Below are 14,373 nucleotides of genomic sequence, written 5' to 3' on the forward strand. Positions count from 1 at the left end.
TGCTCTTTTTGCTATTATATCTGCTATATAATTTCCATACACACCTGTATGAGCTGGAATCCAACAGTACTGAATTTCAATGTAACCCCAACAACATCATCATCATCATCATTATTATTTCTAACCATAAATCCTCATGTTCTGACTTTCACACAAGCAGTTTAGAGGGAACATTGGTCATAGCGGTCAAACAAGGAAATGGTTCCCATCGTTTTTTTCCACCATTAATTTTTCCCATGGGGGATTTTAGAAACACTTAAAATAAGAGCTGTGTTTCGTGTAAGCTTACCCTGATGTGATGTTTTGATAACAGTATAACTCTCTCTAGGACAAGGTGACTTTTATAAATAGAGTCACCTGTATTTACCTAATAGCTAATGTGGCTATCATAAAGAACTACAAATGCCATGATGACCTGGACGAGACTGACGAATCGAGGCAAAGGTAAGACTGGATAACTAAAGGTCCTCAATGATGTCACCATTGCCCTTGATTCCAAGCAATGTTGTGATGCTATTGGTGTCTCTGAGGGGTCTTTGGCCTGGTTTGCTAACTTTCTCTCTCAAAGAGTGCTGTCTCAGCCACTGCCTGTCATCAAGGGAGTACCCCAAGACTCAATCCTAGGCCCCACACTCTTCTCAATTTACATCAAGAACATAACTCAGGCAGTAAGAAGCTCTCTCAACCATTTATATGCAAATGATATGGTCTCATACTCAGCTGGCCCCTCCCTGGATTTTGTGTTAAATGCTCTACAACAAAGCTTTCTTAGTGTCCAACAAGCTTTCTCTACCCTTAACCTTGTTGTGAACACCTCCAAAACAAAGGTAATGTGGTGTGGTAAGAAGAATGCCCCTCACCCCACAGGTGTGATTACTACCTCTGAGGGTTTAGAGCCTGAGGTAATCACCTCATACAAGTACCTTGGGAGTATGGCTAGTCGGTACACTGTCCTTCTCTCAGCACATATCAAAGCTGCAGGCTAAAGTTAAATCTAGACTTGGTTTCCTCTATTGTAATCGCTCCTCTTTCACCCCGGCTGCCAAACTAACCCAGATTCAGATGACCATCCTACCCATGCTAGATTACGGAGACATAATTTATAGATCGGCAGGTAAGGGTGCTCTCGAGTTGATGGATGTTCTTTACCATTCGGCCATCAGATTTGCCACCAATGCTCCTTATAGGACACATCACTGCACTTTATACTCCTCTGTAAACTGGTCATCTCTGTATACCTGTCGCAAGATGCTTATTTATAAAACCCTCTTAGGCCTCAATCCCCCCTATCTGAGATACAGTTGAAGTTTACATACACCTTAGTCAAATACATTTAAACTCAGTTTTTCGCAATTCCTGACATTTAATCCTAGTAAAAATTCCCTGTCTTAGGTCAGTTAGGATAACCACTTTACTTTAAGAATGTGAAATGTCAGAATAATAGTTGAGAGAATTATTTATTTCAGCTTTAATTTCTTTCACCACATTCTCAGTGGGTCAGAAGTTTACATACACTCAATTAGTATTTTGTAGCATTGCCTTTAAATTGTTGGGTGAAATGTTTCGGGTAGCCTTCCACAAGCTTCCCACAATACGTTTGGTGAATTTTGGCCCATTCCTCCTGACAGAGCTGGTGTAACTGAGTCAGGTTTGTAGGCCTCCTTGCTCGCACACTCTTTTTCAGTGCTGCCCACAAATTTTCTATGGGATTGAGGTCAGGGCTTTGTGATGGCCACTCCAATACCTTGACTTTGTTGTCCTTAAGCCATTTTGCCACAACTTTGGAAGTATGCTTGGGGTCATTGTTCATTTGGAAGACCCATTTTTTGACCAAGCTTTATCTTCCTGACTGTTGTCTTGAGATGTTGATTCAATATATCCACATCATTTTCCTTCCTCGTGATGCCATCTATTTTGTGAAGTGCACCAGTTCCTTCTGCAGCAAAACACCCCCACAACATGATGCTGACACCCCTGTGCTTCACGGTTGGGATGGTGTTCTTCGGCTTGCAAGCATCCCCCTTTTCCTCCAAACATAATGATGGTCATTACGGCCAAGCAGTTCTAATTTTGTTTCATCAGACCAGAGGACATTTCTCCAAAAAGTACAATCTTCGTCCCAATGTGCAGTTGCAAACCATAGTCTGGCTTTTTTATGGCGGTTTTGGAGCAGTGGCTTCTTCCTTGCTGAGCAGACTTTCAGGTTATATCAATATAGGACTCATTTTACTGTGGATAGGTACTTTTGTACCTGTTTCCTCCAGCATCTTCACAGGGTTCTTTGCTGTTGTTCTGGGATTGATTTGCACTTTTTGCACCAACGTACGTTCATCTCTAGGAGACAGAACGTGTCTCCTTCCTGAGTGGTATGACGACTGCATGGTCCCATGGTGTTTATACTTGCGTACTATTGTTTGTACAGATGAACGTGGTACCTTCAGGCGTTTGGAAATTGCTCCCAAGGATGAACCAAACTTGTGGAGGTCTACAATTTTTTTTCTGAGGTTTTGGCTGATTTCTTTTGATTTTCCCATTATGTCAAGTAAAGAGGCACTGAGTTTGAAGGTAGGCAAATAATCTGTCTGTAAACAATTGTTAGAAAAATTACTTGTGTCATGCGTCACACAGTAGATGTCCTAACCGACTTGCTAAAACGATAGTTTGTTGAGTTGTTGAAAAACAAGTTTTAATGAGTCCAACCTAAGTGTATGTAAACTTCTGACTTAAACTGTATCTACTGCAGCCCTCATCCGCCACATACAACACCTGTTCTTCCAGTTACATTCTGTTAAAGGTCCTCAAAGCACACACATCCCTGGGTCGCTCCTCTTTTCAGTTCGCTGCAGCTAGCGACTGGAACGAGCTGCAACAAACACTCAAACTGGATAGTTTTATCTCAATCTCTTCATTCAAAAACTCAATCATGGACACTCTTACTGACAGTTGTGGCTGCTTTGTGTGATGTATTGTTGTCTACCTTCTTGCCCTTTGTGCTGTTGTCTGTGCCCAATAATGTTTGTACCATGTTTTGTGCTGCTACCATGTTGTGTTGCTGCCATGCTATGTTGTTGTCTTAGGTCTCTCTTGTTGTGATATGTGTTTTGTCCAATATATATATATTTATATATATATTTTTTGTAATCCCAGCCTCACAGGAGGCCTTTTGCCGTTTGGTATGTCGTCATTGTAAATAAGAATTTGTTCTTAACTGACTTGACTAGTTAAAAAGGTAAAATAAACGATCTAATGTTTGTTAAATATAGTACTGAATATACTGGCTACATTTATTTAAATGGACAATTCTGTGAAATTTCTTGTGCAAGTATTAAATTGACACAATACCTGTTAGCAAAGGTGTCAGCTAGAGATGACATGCAGGGATTTGTAGTTTTGTATGACATCTACCTTGATGCTAATTAGCATTTTCAAATCTGAGCCATATCTATTGATAAGTCAACTTGTCCGAGAGATATTTACGTGGTTATCAAAATGTCACACCAGGATAAGCCTACATGAAACACAGCCCTTATTTTAAGTGTTTCTAAAATCCCCTATGGGAGAAATGAATGGTGGAAAAAATGATTGGAACCATTTCCCTATTTGACTGCTAGGTTTTATGGGTATTATGACACTTCCACTGTTGGGCTCTATGGGAGTAGTTGTCCACAAAGCGGTATGAGGGTTGTTCACTTCAACCACTGGTATTCAATGGAGAGAGATGCTGTCATATAAATAAGAATGAATAGTGACGCCCGTGGAACCTCTCACTCTAGCAATTTGACTGGTTAACTCATGGGTACACTCGCAATGGCTGTTTGGTATTGTGATGTAATGTAGAATGTTAATTCAAATTATGCTAGCTGATGTGTCTCATGCAATGGAATCCAATTTTTGTAATGTCATTTGAGTTGATTTAACTTCCTGCTTTGTTCCTATGGGTACACTTGCAATGGCTGCCAGTCCACTCATTATGCAGTCATTGACTTGAATAGGGATGTCCGTTCTATTCATTCTCATTTCTATGGATGCTATGCTACTCATAGAAATAAGAATGAATAGAACGTGCTTGGAAGCTCTAAACCTGGCTATTAACTGGTAAACTCATGGGTACACTCGCAATGGCTGCAATAATCAACTGATGCTGGATTGCCATTGTAATGTGGAATGTTCATTCAAATGATGCGGCTCATGCAATGGAATGTATTTTTTGTAAACTCAATTGAGTTGACCTGAGGGTCCGTTAGTAAATTCCCTTTGGCTATCTACTCCGATTACAGAGCCCTCTCGTCTGAGTGTGCTAGAGCGCAGAATAATCGATTAATTTACGAACGAACACAGGTTGAAAATGCCCGGTGTCAGTAAACGTCGGCAAAAAAAAGCGTAATTAAATTGTTGCCAGCAGCACAGTTAGTCACCAGCGCTCTGGATAACATGAAAACAGCCTAACCAGCTCTGCTAGAAGTAGCTAGTGCGTTAACCAATTTGCTTGGGTGCAGTTGTGAGGTCAGAACGCTTGGATCAACCCACTCCTCCGCCAGAGCGTCCAGTGTGCGCTCCGAGAGCGACACGCTCCGAATTTACGAACGCCCAGCTCTGGCACGCCATATTTAATTTATAAAAACACCCTTAACAAAGCACAGGACAGATTGAAGGGTACACTTCCTGCTTTTACTTCTTGGCATGAGTACGCTCAAAATGGCTGCCAGTCCACCCATTATGCCATATTTGACTTGAATGGAGACGCCCTTTTCTATGAATTCTTATTTCTATGATGCTACTAGCCTCATGACTCCCGAATGTCGCAATGGTCTAAGGCACTGCATATGAGTGCTAGAGGCGTCACTACAGATCCTGGTTCGATTCCGGGCTGTATCACAACCGGCCGTGATTGGGAGTCCTATAGGGCGGTGCACAATTGGCCAAGCGTCGTTACGGTTTGGTCGTGGTACACTGTCATTGACTTTACAAAAACTTGCTTGGTGAGCGAAACAACGAAAAAACGCCACATGGAGGGAGACAAGATTCTCCGCCTGTTTCCTCCTCTTCCCCTCTGAACAGAAACGTAACAAAACCAAAATACATCATGGTACTTGTAGTCAATTTGAAGCTAAATACACAACTCATTTATCAAACGTTATTGAAGCAGGCATAGTTACGCAATAAGATAATTAGTATTGCTTAGTATTGTTAAATTATGGTATGCAGTGGTTGAAAGAGTACGCAATTGTCATACTTGAGTAAAAGTAAAGATACCTTAATAGAAAATGAGTCAAGTGAAAGTCACCCAGTAAAATACTACTTGAGTAAAAGTCTAAAAGTATTTGGTTTTAAATATACTTAAGTATCAAAAGTAAATGGAATTGCTAAAATTCCAGTAAATGGAATTGCTAAAATGTAAAAGTATAAATAATTTCAAATTCCATATATTAAGCAAACCAGAGGGCACAATTTTTTTATTTTTTATTGACTGATAGCCAGGGGCACACTCCAACACTCATACATAATTTACAAACAAAGCATTTGTGATTAGTGAGTCCGCCATATCAGAGGCAGTAGGGATGAGCAGGGATGTTCTCTTGATAAGTTTGTGAATTGGAAAGTTTTCCCGTCAAAATGTAACAAGTACTTTTGGGTGTCATGGAAAATGTATGGAGTAAAAAGTACATTCTTTCCTTTAGGAATGTAGTGAAGTAAAAGTTGCCAAAAATATAAATACCCCAAAAAACTACTTAAGTAGTACTTTATTTTTTACTTAAGCACTTTACACCACAGGTATGTGCCTGGTTTGAACTATTACCAAAAGATCAACTCGAACGCACCAACGCGCAGTTTAGAAAACTACATGTACCACAATCCATTGCAAATTAGGTTTCGCAACAGAAAAAAACAACCGCTTCCGTGTTGTTATTCTGGCAAATAGCTAGCTTGTAATACGTGAGACAAAGCGCAATTACTAGCCAGTTAATTTGGGAATTAACCATAATGGTTTTATAAGATCAATACCTAGTGTAGTTTTATTCGCCAGAATGTCGTTGCTACAAGGCTCAAAGAAAAAGGACAAGCGTATTTTGTCCGGTACCTGCCCAGACCCGAAATGCCAGGCGAGGCTATTCTTCCCTGCTTACGGCTCGATCAGCATTGAATGCACTGAATGTGGCCAACGCCACGAACAGAATAATCTTTTAAACGTGGAAGAAGTAACTGATCCAGACGTTGTACTGCACAATTTGTTAAGAAATGCCCTACTCGGTGTCACTGGAGCCCCAAAGAAGGGAACCGAGCTGGTGAAAGTGATGGGGCTTTCCAACTACCATTGCAAGCTTCTCTCTCCTATTCTCACAAGGTATGGAATGGATAAGCAGACGGGAAAAGCGAAACTGCTGAGGGAAATGAATCAAGGAGAGATGTTCGACTGCTCACTTCTAGGTGATCGGGCGTTTCTAATCGAACATGAGCATGTATCTACAGTTGGCTATGGCAAGGACAGATCCGGGAGCCTGATATACCTTCACGACACTTTGGAGGAGATTAAGAAAGCTAACAGCAACAAAGAATGCTTAATTCCTGTTCATGTGGATGGAGATGGACATTGCCTTGTTCATGCTGTGTCCAGGGCCCTGGTAGGCAGAGAACTGTTCTGGCATGCCTTAAGAGAGAATTTGAAACAGAATTTCAAGCAAAATCTGGATCGCTACAAGGCACTCTTTCAGGATTTTATTGATGCAGCTGAATGGGAGGACATCATCAACGAATGTGACCCCCTTTTTATCCCACCGGAGGGTGTGCCACTGGGACTTCGAAACATTCACATATTTGGCTTGGCTAATGTGCTGCACCGCCCCATAATCTTGTTAGATTCACTGAGTGGAATGAGGAGCTCTGGGGATTACTCTGCAACTTTTCTCCCTGGGCTTGTACCGGAAGAGCAGTGCAAGGGAAAAGATGGAAAGTTCAACAAGCCTATATGCATCGCCTGGAGTAGCTCGGGGCGTAACCACTACATCCCTCTTGTCGGAATAAAAAACACCCTCCTTCCCAAACTGCCGCCGAGGCTTCTCCCCAAAGCTTGGGGGGTCCCGCAGGAGCTCATCAAGAAGTACATTAATTTGGAGCAAGACGGGAGCTGCGTCATCGCGGGAGACAGGAGCTTACAAGACAAGTATGTGATGAGACTGGTCAATGCCATGGAGGAGATCTTCATGGAGAAGCATGGAATCCACCCCTCCCTGGTGGCAGACGTGCATCAGTACGTTTACAGACGGACCGGTATGATCGGCGTTCAACCCGAAGAGGTGACGGAGGCTGCCAAGAAATCAGTCATGGAAAACCGGCTACATCGCTGTCTGATCTGCAATGCACTCTCTGAGCTTCATGTTCTACCTGAGTGGCTGGCTCCAAGTGGTAAGCTCTACAACCTGGCTAAATCCACCCACGGGCAGCTCAGACCCGACAAGAACTACAGCTTTCCCTTGAACAATGTGGTCTGCTCTTACGACCCCGAGAAAGACATCCTCATTCCTGACTACAAACTAAGCACCTTGAACACCTGCAACTGGTGCCACGGCACCTCAGTGCGGCACATCCATGGCAACGGCTCTGTGGTGTACTTAGATGGAGACAGAACCAACACCCGCTCCCAGGGGGGGAAGTGCGGCTGCGGCTTCAAGCACTACTGGGAGGGAAAGGAGTATGACAATCTGCCAGAGGCTTTCCCCATCACTCTGGAGTGGGGTGGGCGTGTCGTGAGGGAGACAGTGTACTGGTTCCAGTATGAGGTTGAGGTGACCCTGAACAGCAATGTCTATGATGTTGCCATGAAACTGGTTACCAAGCATTTCCCTGGGGAGTTTGGGAGTGAGCTCCTAGTGCAGAAAGTGGTGAACACCATTTTGCATCACACTGCCAAGAAGAACCCAGATGAGTATAACCCAGTCTCCATTGACGGTGCGCATGCTCAGAGACTCACAGACGTGGTGGAAACCCAACAGGCTGTTGACACACAGCCACCGACTAAGATCATACTAACTGGGCAGAAATCAAAGACCATTCATAAAGAGGAGCTGACCATGAGTAAAGCAGAGCGGAGCCTTCAGCAGAGCATCAGCGAACAGGCCCTAGTGACCCAGAAAAGGAGGACAGATCGACTGAAGCAGGAGCAGAAGGGAGTCCAGGGACATGGGCGGCCGTCCTCTCCGAGTGCTGCTCAGGAACCTTCCTCCTCCGCTCCAGCCACGCCCACCAAATCTTCCTTCTCCCCCACTTCCAGTAAGGAGAAGAAGATCCGTGTCACCACTAGCGACGGGCGGCAGGCCATGCTCACTCTACAGGCTCAAACCACATTTTCTGAGCTCCAGAGGAGCATTGCGAACGAGTTCATTGTGTCTCCAGCCCAGCAATGTATTCGACATGGGTTTCCCCCCAAAGAACTTTTGCCTCCCAAGGATGGAGAGGAGAATGAGCCTGTGGCTCTCCAACATGGGGACAGGGTGACTGTGGAGATCCTGAGAGGTCCAGAGGATCACAAGGTTTCTGCCCCAAGTGCTTCCAGTTCCCATTCATCCCTTCATTCCCTCCACTCTGTGAAGAGTGATGATCCAGTGACTTCCAGCAGAATGAATACTAGCAGAGAGCTGCAGGACAACATTGACCTTGAGATGTCCTCCCTCTGTCTCCTAGCAACCTTAATGGGTAAGCAAGGGGAAGGGTGGGAAAATAGTTTCTTATTCAAATCAATAGGAATCTTTATCTTTACTTTATATCATTATTTACTGTTAAAAACTGACAATCTAGCAACACGTGACGTACTTGTTTGAGCTATGCAGAACACTGCTGTGATGTCATTACAAAAAGTAAAAAAATACTTGCTGTAGAGGGAGAACCAGTTTGTTGATTCACCTTTGACTATAGTACCAGGCATGCCTTCTTAGATCATCAGGCTAGTAACTGATAGGCCTATAGGCTTTACAGATGGTAGCTTTACACAGCATACGGGCATGCTGTTCTTGGATTGGTTACAAGAAGCAGGATGAATGATAGTGTTACAGGTATTGAGTGACTGGTGGGCTTACCAGGGATGGATCAAGGCCTAATCTTTGGGGATAATGACTTTTTTCCACTTGAAATAATTATAATCTATTCAAGTGCTTTTTCTGTACATCAGCGACGTGGCTTTTGGAATTCATTGCATGCAGCAGCAGTCTCGGAGAGGAGAGGGCAGACTGTATGAAAGTGCTGATGTGGTCATCTCCACTCATTCACCTAACAACAGAGTCCGAGTTCCAGTCTCTGGACACTCTTCAGCCTTCACCGTCTTACTAGCATATTGCCATGCAATCTTATCTGGCCTGTAATATTAGGGCCAGTAATGTAAGTTGGAATAGAAGCCTTGGTAATTGCAAAGGGTGGCAAGGCAAACAATTTTTACTACAGAATTAGGATTTTTATCTGAGGAAAACCACATGACAGCATGTATTCTATTAATTTATATTCTATTTCACATGCTAATTGCAGTATTCTTCATTCCTACGCAGGAGAAGAAGTCTGGTCATATGCAAAAAAACTGCCTCACTTATTCCAGCAAGGTGGAGTTTTCTTCAACATTGTGAAGAAAGATATGGGTATGTAGACATCTTTTCTGTTATTGTGCTCTTTGCATTTTGCATAACTAAAATGAAAACTACAGTATATATTTTTTATATTCAACTTTTGCGTGTGATATGTACTGATCTGTGTTTATGACTACCTATAATGGCTCTTGTCTCATCTGCAGGCCTGATGGATGGCAAGCACTGCACCCTCCCACACTTGACTGGAAAGACGTTTGTGTACAACGCAGCAGAGGAGTGTCTGGAGCTGTGTGTGGATGCAGCGGGGCACTTCCCCGTGGGCCCTGACGTGGAGGACCTCGTCAAGGAGGCCCTGGTGCAGCTCCGCTCTGAGGCTGCCTCCAGGAGTCGGGAGGGAAGCCCCTCTCACAGCCTGCTGAGGCTCGGAAGTGGAGGTGTGGTGCGCAAGAAGGAGCAGCTCCAGAGTGTCAATGCCTTCCAAGGTAAGGGCCACTCCCTGGGCAGTGCCCCAGGCGGCTCTCACCCTGAACACAAGCCCATCACCCGCCAGCACAGCAGCGGGGTGGACCTGAGCTCCAGCGTCTCGAAGGGACCTGACCTCTCTGACATCTCAGAAGATGCAACCAAGGAGCTGGTGCGCATGGCTCCTGGTTTCGTCACCATGAAAGACAGCCGACACCTAGACCCTAGTATGATCGAAGAACAGAGGAAAAAACTACAGGAGATGGTCTCATCCATCCAAGCCTCCATGGACAGGCACCTGAGGGAGCAGAGCAATGCAGGGGCAGGCACTGGGGGCCCTGCAGAGAGGACAAGTGGGGCTAAGATGAGTGCTTCCCAATCTGCCCCAGAGGTAGGTGACCAGGAAGCCTCTTCTATGGACGTATCTACTGCTGGTGCTCATGGCACACCAGTGAAGGCAGGGAACAAGCCTGATGGAAAGGATGCAGGGTCAGAGGAGCTGGAGGAAATGGATAGCCAGGATGCAGAGCATACCAACGCCCTGGAGCCGATGGATCATTCCTGATGGGAAAAAGGACTCAGTCCTATAGTTTTCTCAGTCATGATCAGTCGCACCTCTGTCTGGTTGACATTTAGTATGTGAATGCTTCAGGTTGTATCAAAGCTTTGGTTTTCATTGTGTTTTGTTGTCTTTACTGCATGATTTCCAGAGGTTGACCATTACTGCCTTTGGTGACAGACTAATGTTATTATACAGAAACATGCACCAAGCTCCAAGGAGCGAAGCTGGTTCTCATGCGTGAAATGCATTCCTGTAGATACCTTCCATGTCTTAAGACAAGAGGTAGTAGAACAGCTTGAGTTGATGAGATCCCACGCCAGTATTGTAATGTCCGCAGACATCTGCTTCAGCAAAGTGCACACTGTAAATGTAACGAGTACCATCATCACATCTTCTGATTTACCAACATATTTGCTATAAACAACAGTGACTTTTTCCAAATGTAGTTGTTTTTTTTCTTAAACTTTGCTCTCCATGTGAATGTTTGCTGTCTTAATTCCTGAAGGAAGGAGTCACATGCCCTTATGATAAGCATATGCAGCGACTGACATTTGTTGTCAGAAACCCCTGTGATCTTTTTTAGTTTGTATTTGGGCCATTTTATAAGAATTGAAAGATTCTGTTTAAAATTATCATTTAAATGTGAGTGCCATTTGAAAGAAAGTGTAGCACTGTTCTAAATATAACCAGTTGATTGGTGGAATTTAGAGATTGACATTGAAGTGTGCACTGATTGGGGAAAATGCCTGTTGATACTTTTGGGTTCAAGGCTACTTACTGATATTTGAAGAGTAATTTATGTTACTTTTGAGATTTCTCATAAAACCCAAACGAGTGGCCCAAGTTAAGTGTGCTGCGCAAATGCTGAACTACTTGATGTGGTGCTGTATTCTGTTGGAAGGACTGGCATAACATACTACACACACCTGGGAGTATATTCCATTACTTGTATGCAATTTCCTTTAGTGAAAGATGGAATGCAGCGTAGGATTATTATTTTTTGAAATACTTTAGAATTGTATAAGACTTGATTTGTGAATTTTCCAGGTTTACAGATCTTTTTAGGAATGATAAATCATTTCAAGATTAGCGGATAATTCTTTTTCCATGAACTGCTTGCAGTTGTTGTTTTGTAAACATGCAATGCTGGCATTTTATTATTCCATCTAATACATTTTATGTTTGCACTTGAATGTTGTTATGCAGGGGTGTGTTGATCCCTGTAGGCTCCCTTTAGTGTTCTTACCATTCATTAGGATATAAACTTGGCATGAACCAACCATAGAAATATAGTTATTCATTCTAATTTAATGGAAACCACAATCAGCTGGTATTACTAAGAATTGTACTGTATGTCCAGTTACGTTATGGCTATTCAGCTCTAGAATTTCAACACAACATCCACAATTTGAATTACTCAGAAGAGAACTTGAACAGTGGGATATTTTTAAGTGCTGTGAACATTTATGTTGCCGATTGTGACATGAGATGTCGGATCTTTTGGTGCAGAATCTGTTGTATCCCTTGAGAAATCCTTGAAAGAGATATGGAGGTTGTACATTTTGATATCTCATAAACAAACTACTACATCTCTGTGGTGTGAAGTATATTTCCAATTGGTTGTTCAGCCATTCCAGTTGATTGTAAACTTATAGACAAACTGTGTAGTACCATGTTGCAATCAGATCAGTTTTGTGGCATTTAATTCCTCTTGCGACATTATAAAATGAAACTTTTGGTTTGTTTGTTGGAATTTCAACCAAAAAGTGAGTTGGGGTGTTTTATAGGCCCTCAAATTGGAAGGCAGAGGCCTCACTGTTAACTAATTTAAGTGGCAATTGAGATAAAGGCATTATGGGCCACATTGAGTTTACACTTTTGTTGCCAACCCAGATTTTGGAGTATTCCAAATCACCTTGTTCTAGAATGACATGGTACCTTTGGATGCTGCCATTATCAGCTTATGGCCTTAAATCCTTGAGTCTTACTGAGTCTTGGCCTGACTTCAGGACAAGGTTTCTTATTATGGCAAAAAGCAGTTATATTTGTACCTGCCTAAAAAAAAAACATTAATTGCAGGTCATTTTTTTTAAAGAGCTCCACAGCTTTTCTTTCTAGTGAACAAAATGTAAAACTTAGCACTTTCAGAAAAATAGGGAATATTAGAATAAAACATATATTAGATATACTCAAATATAGATATTGTCAGTCCAAGGAAACATTTAAAGGAAATATTAAACTCAGACAACACTGTTTTGACAAACTTGAAGTTTGTTTCTTTGTGACTGCTGTACTAATTATATGTATTGTACGCCAGTTGTATTATAATAGTATATATTGTAGTATACTTTGTTCTGTACAGAAACTCAAGTTCTTTAATTTTTTGTTAACTTTTCTTCTTGTTTGCTAATAAAAGATTTAAGATACCATGGCTACAACATTGCTGTTTGCATGTGTGATGACTTTTCAACCAAACAATAAAGTAATTTCTTCACAATTTTGTATCGTGGTCACTAATACTTCCTTAACTACTTGCCTTTGAATTCACTTACAATTATTATTTTTAAATCAATCATGTAGACGCACTTGATCAATAGCATACATTTGGTCCCATTTCTATTTGTCACATGCACATGAAACAGCAGGTGTAAACAGTACAGTGAAATGCTTACTTACAAGCTCTTCCTCAACAAAGCAGTGTTCAATATCAAAGGTAAAGAAATAGAACATTCTAGGTGAGATAAAATTAAAGCACACAATGTATGCTATATACAAGGTCAGTACCATATCAATGTGCAGGGATATAGTGGTAGTTGAGGTAGATATGTACATGTAGGCAGGGGTAAAAGTGACTGGACAGCAGGGTAAATAACAAATAGTAGCAGCAGGGTATGGGGAATGTGTGTGGGCGTCAATATGTGTGTGTGCAGGGTTGTCAGTGTGAGTGTGCACTGTCTGTCTACTTGACGGGTATATCTTCATTTCACCAGGGATGGGTCACTGCATTGTGGCGTACGGACATGGGGCTCTATCTGTCGTCCACCAGATGGTAGCATTGCTTCAACTTTCAAATATCAGAAACATTCCACGTTCCATCTATCCCATGTCATAATGTAATTGTAAGATTTTCATGAATGACTTGGTGACCAACAGCTAAATTAAAAATACAGGTGTTGTCGTGGGCTTTGTAAAATACCTGGCTGCCTGAAAATTATTTTGATATATTTGACAATGGGAAGAGAGTCTGCGTGTGGCTGCAGATCCAAGCACCTCTCCAAGGGGGTGGGCGCGAGAATCGGTGGTATATCTTTTTATGGCTGCAGGGGCAGTATTGAGTAGCTCTGATAAAAGGTGCCCATTTCAAACGGCCTCGTACTCAATTCTTGCTTGTACAATATGCATATTATTATTACTATTGGATAGAAAACACTCTCTAGTTTCTAAAACCGTTTGAATTATATCTGTGAGTCAAACAGAACTCATTTGGCACAAACTTCCTGACCAGGAAGTGGAAAGTCTGAAATCGAGACTCTGTTCTACTTCCTGCCTATACATGGGCATGATACGTATTAGGATACGTGCACTTCATACACCTTCCCCTGGATGTCAAGAGGCAGTGAGAGAAGAAATTTAGTGTTTATCTTGGTCTGAAGTGGAATACAAGCTCTTTGTATGACGTGTCCGCCCGTTTTCTGGAGAGCACGAAGGGGTACTTGGATTTGCCTTCTGTTTAGCTGCCGTTATAGGCGACTAATATCTCCGGCTTTGATTTTATTTGATACA

At 42.4% G+C, this 14,373-nt stretch overlaps 1 protein-coding gene across 1 annotated transcript; it reads left to right on the forward strand.

The window, feature by feature from the left end:
• The first annotated feature begins 5,859 nt into the window (after positions 1-5,859).
• Positions 5,860-13,092, forward strand: LOC129823992 (deubiquitinating protein VCPIP1-like). Its single transcript, XM_055883223.1, has 3 exons — positions 5,860-8,688; positions 9,531-9,617; positions 9,770-13,092. The coding sequence occupies exons 1-3, from the start codon at positions 6,027-6,029 to the stop codon at positions 10,591-10,593; spliced, it is 3,573 nt and encodes a 1,190-aa protein (XP_055739198.1). The 5' UTR covers positions 5,860-6,026; the 3' UTR covers positions 10,594-13,092.
• The last annotated feature ends 1,281 nt before the right edge of the window (positions 13,093-14,373 follow it).

Source organism: Salvelinus fontinalis, chromosome 26 (genome assembly GCF_029448725.1).
Source record: "Salvelinus fontinalis isolate EN_2023a chromosome 26, ASM2944872v1, whole genome shotgun sequence".
NCBI classification, from domain to species: Eukaryota; Metazoa; Chordata; class Actinopteri; order Salmoniformes; family Salmonidae; genus Salvelinus; species Salvelinus fontinalis.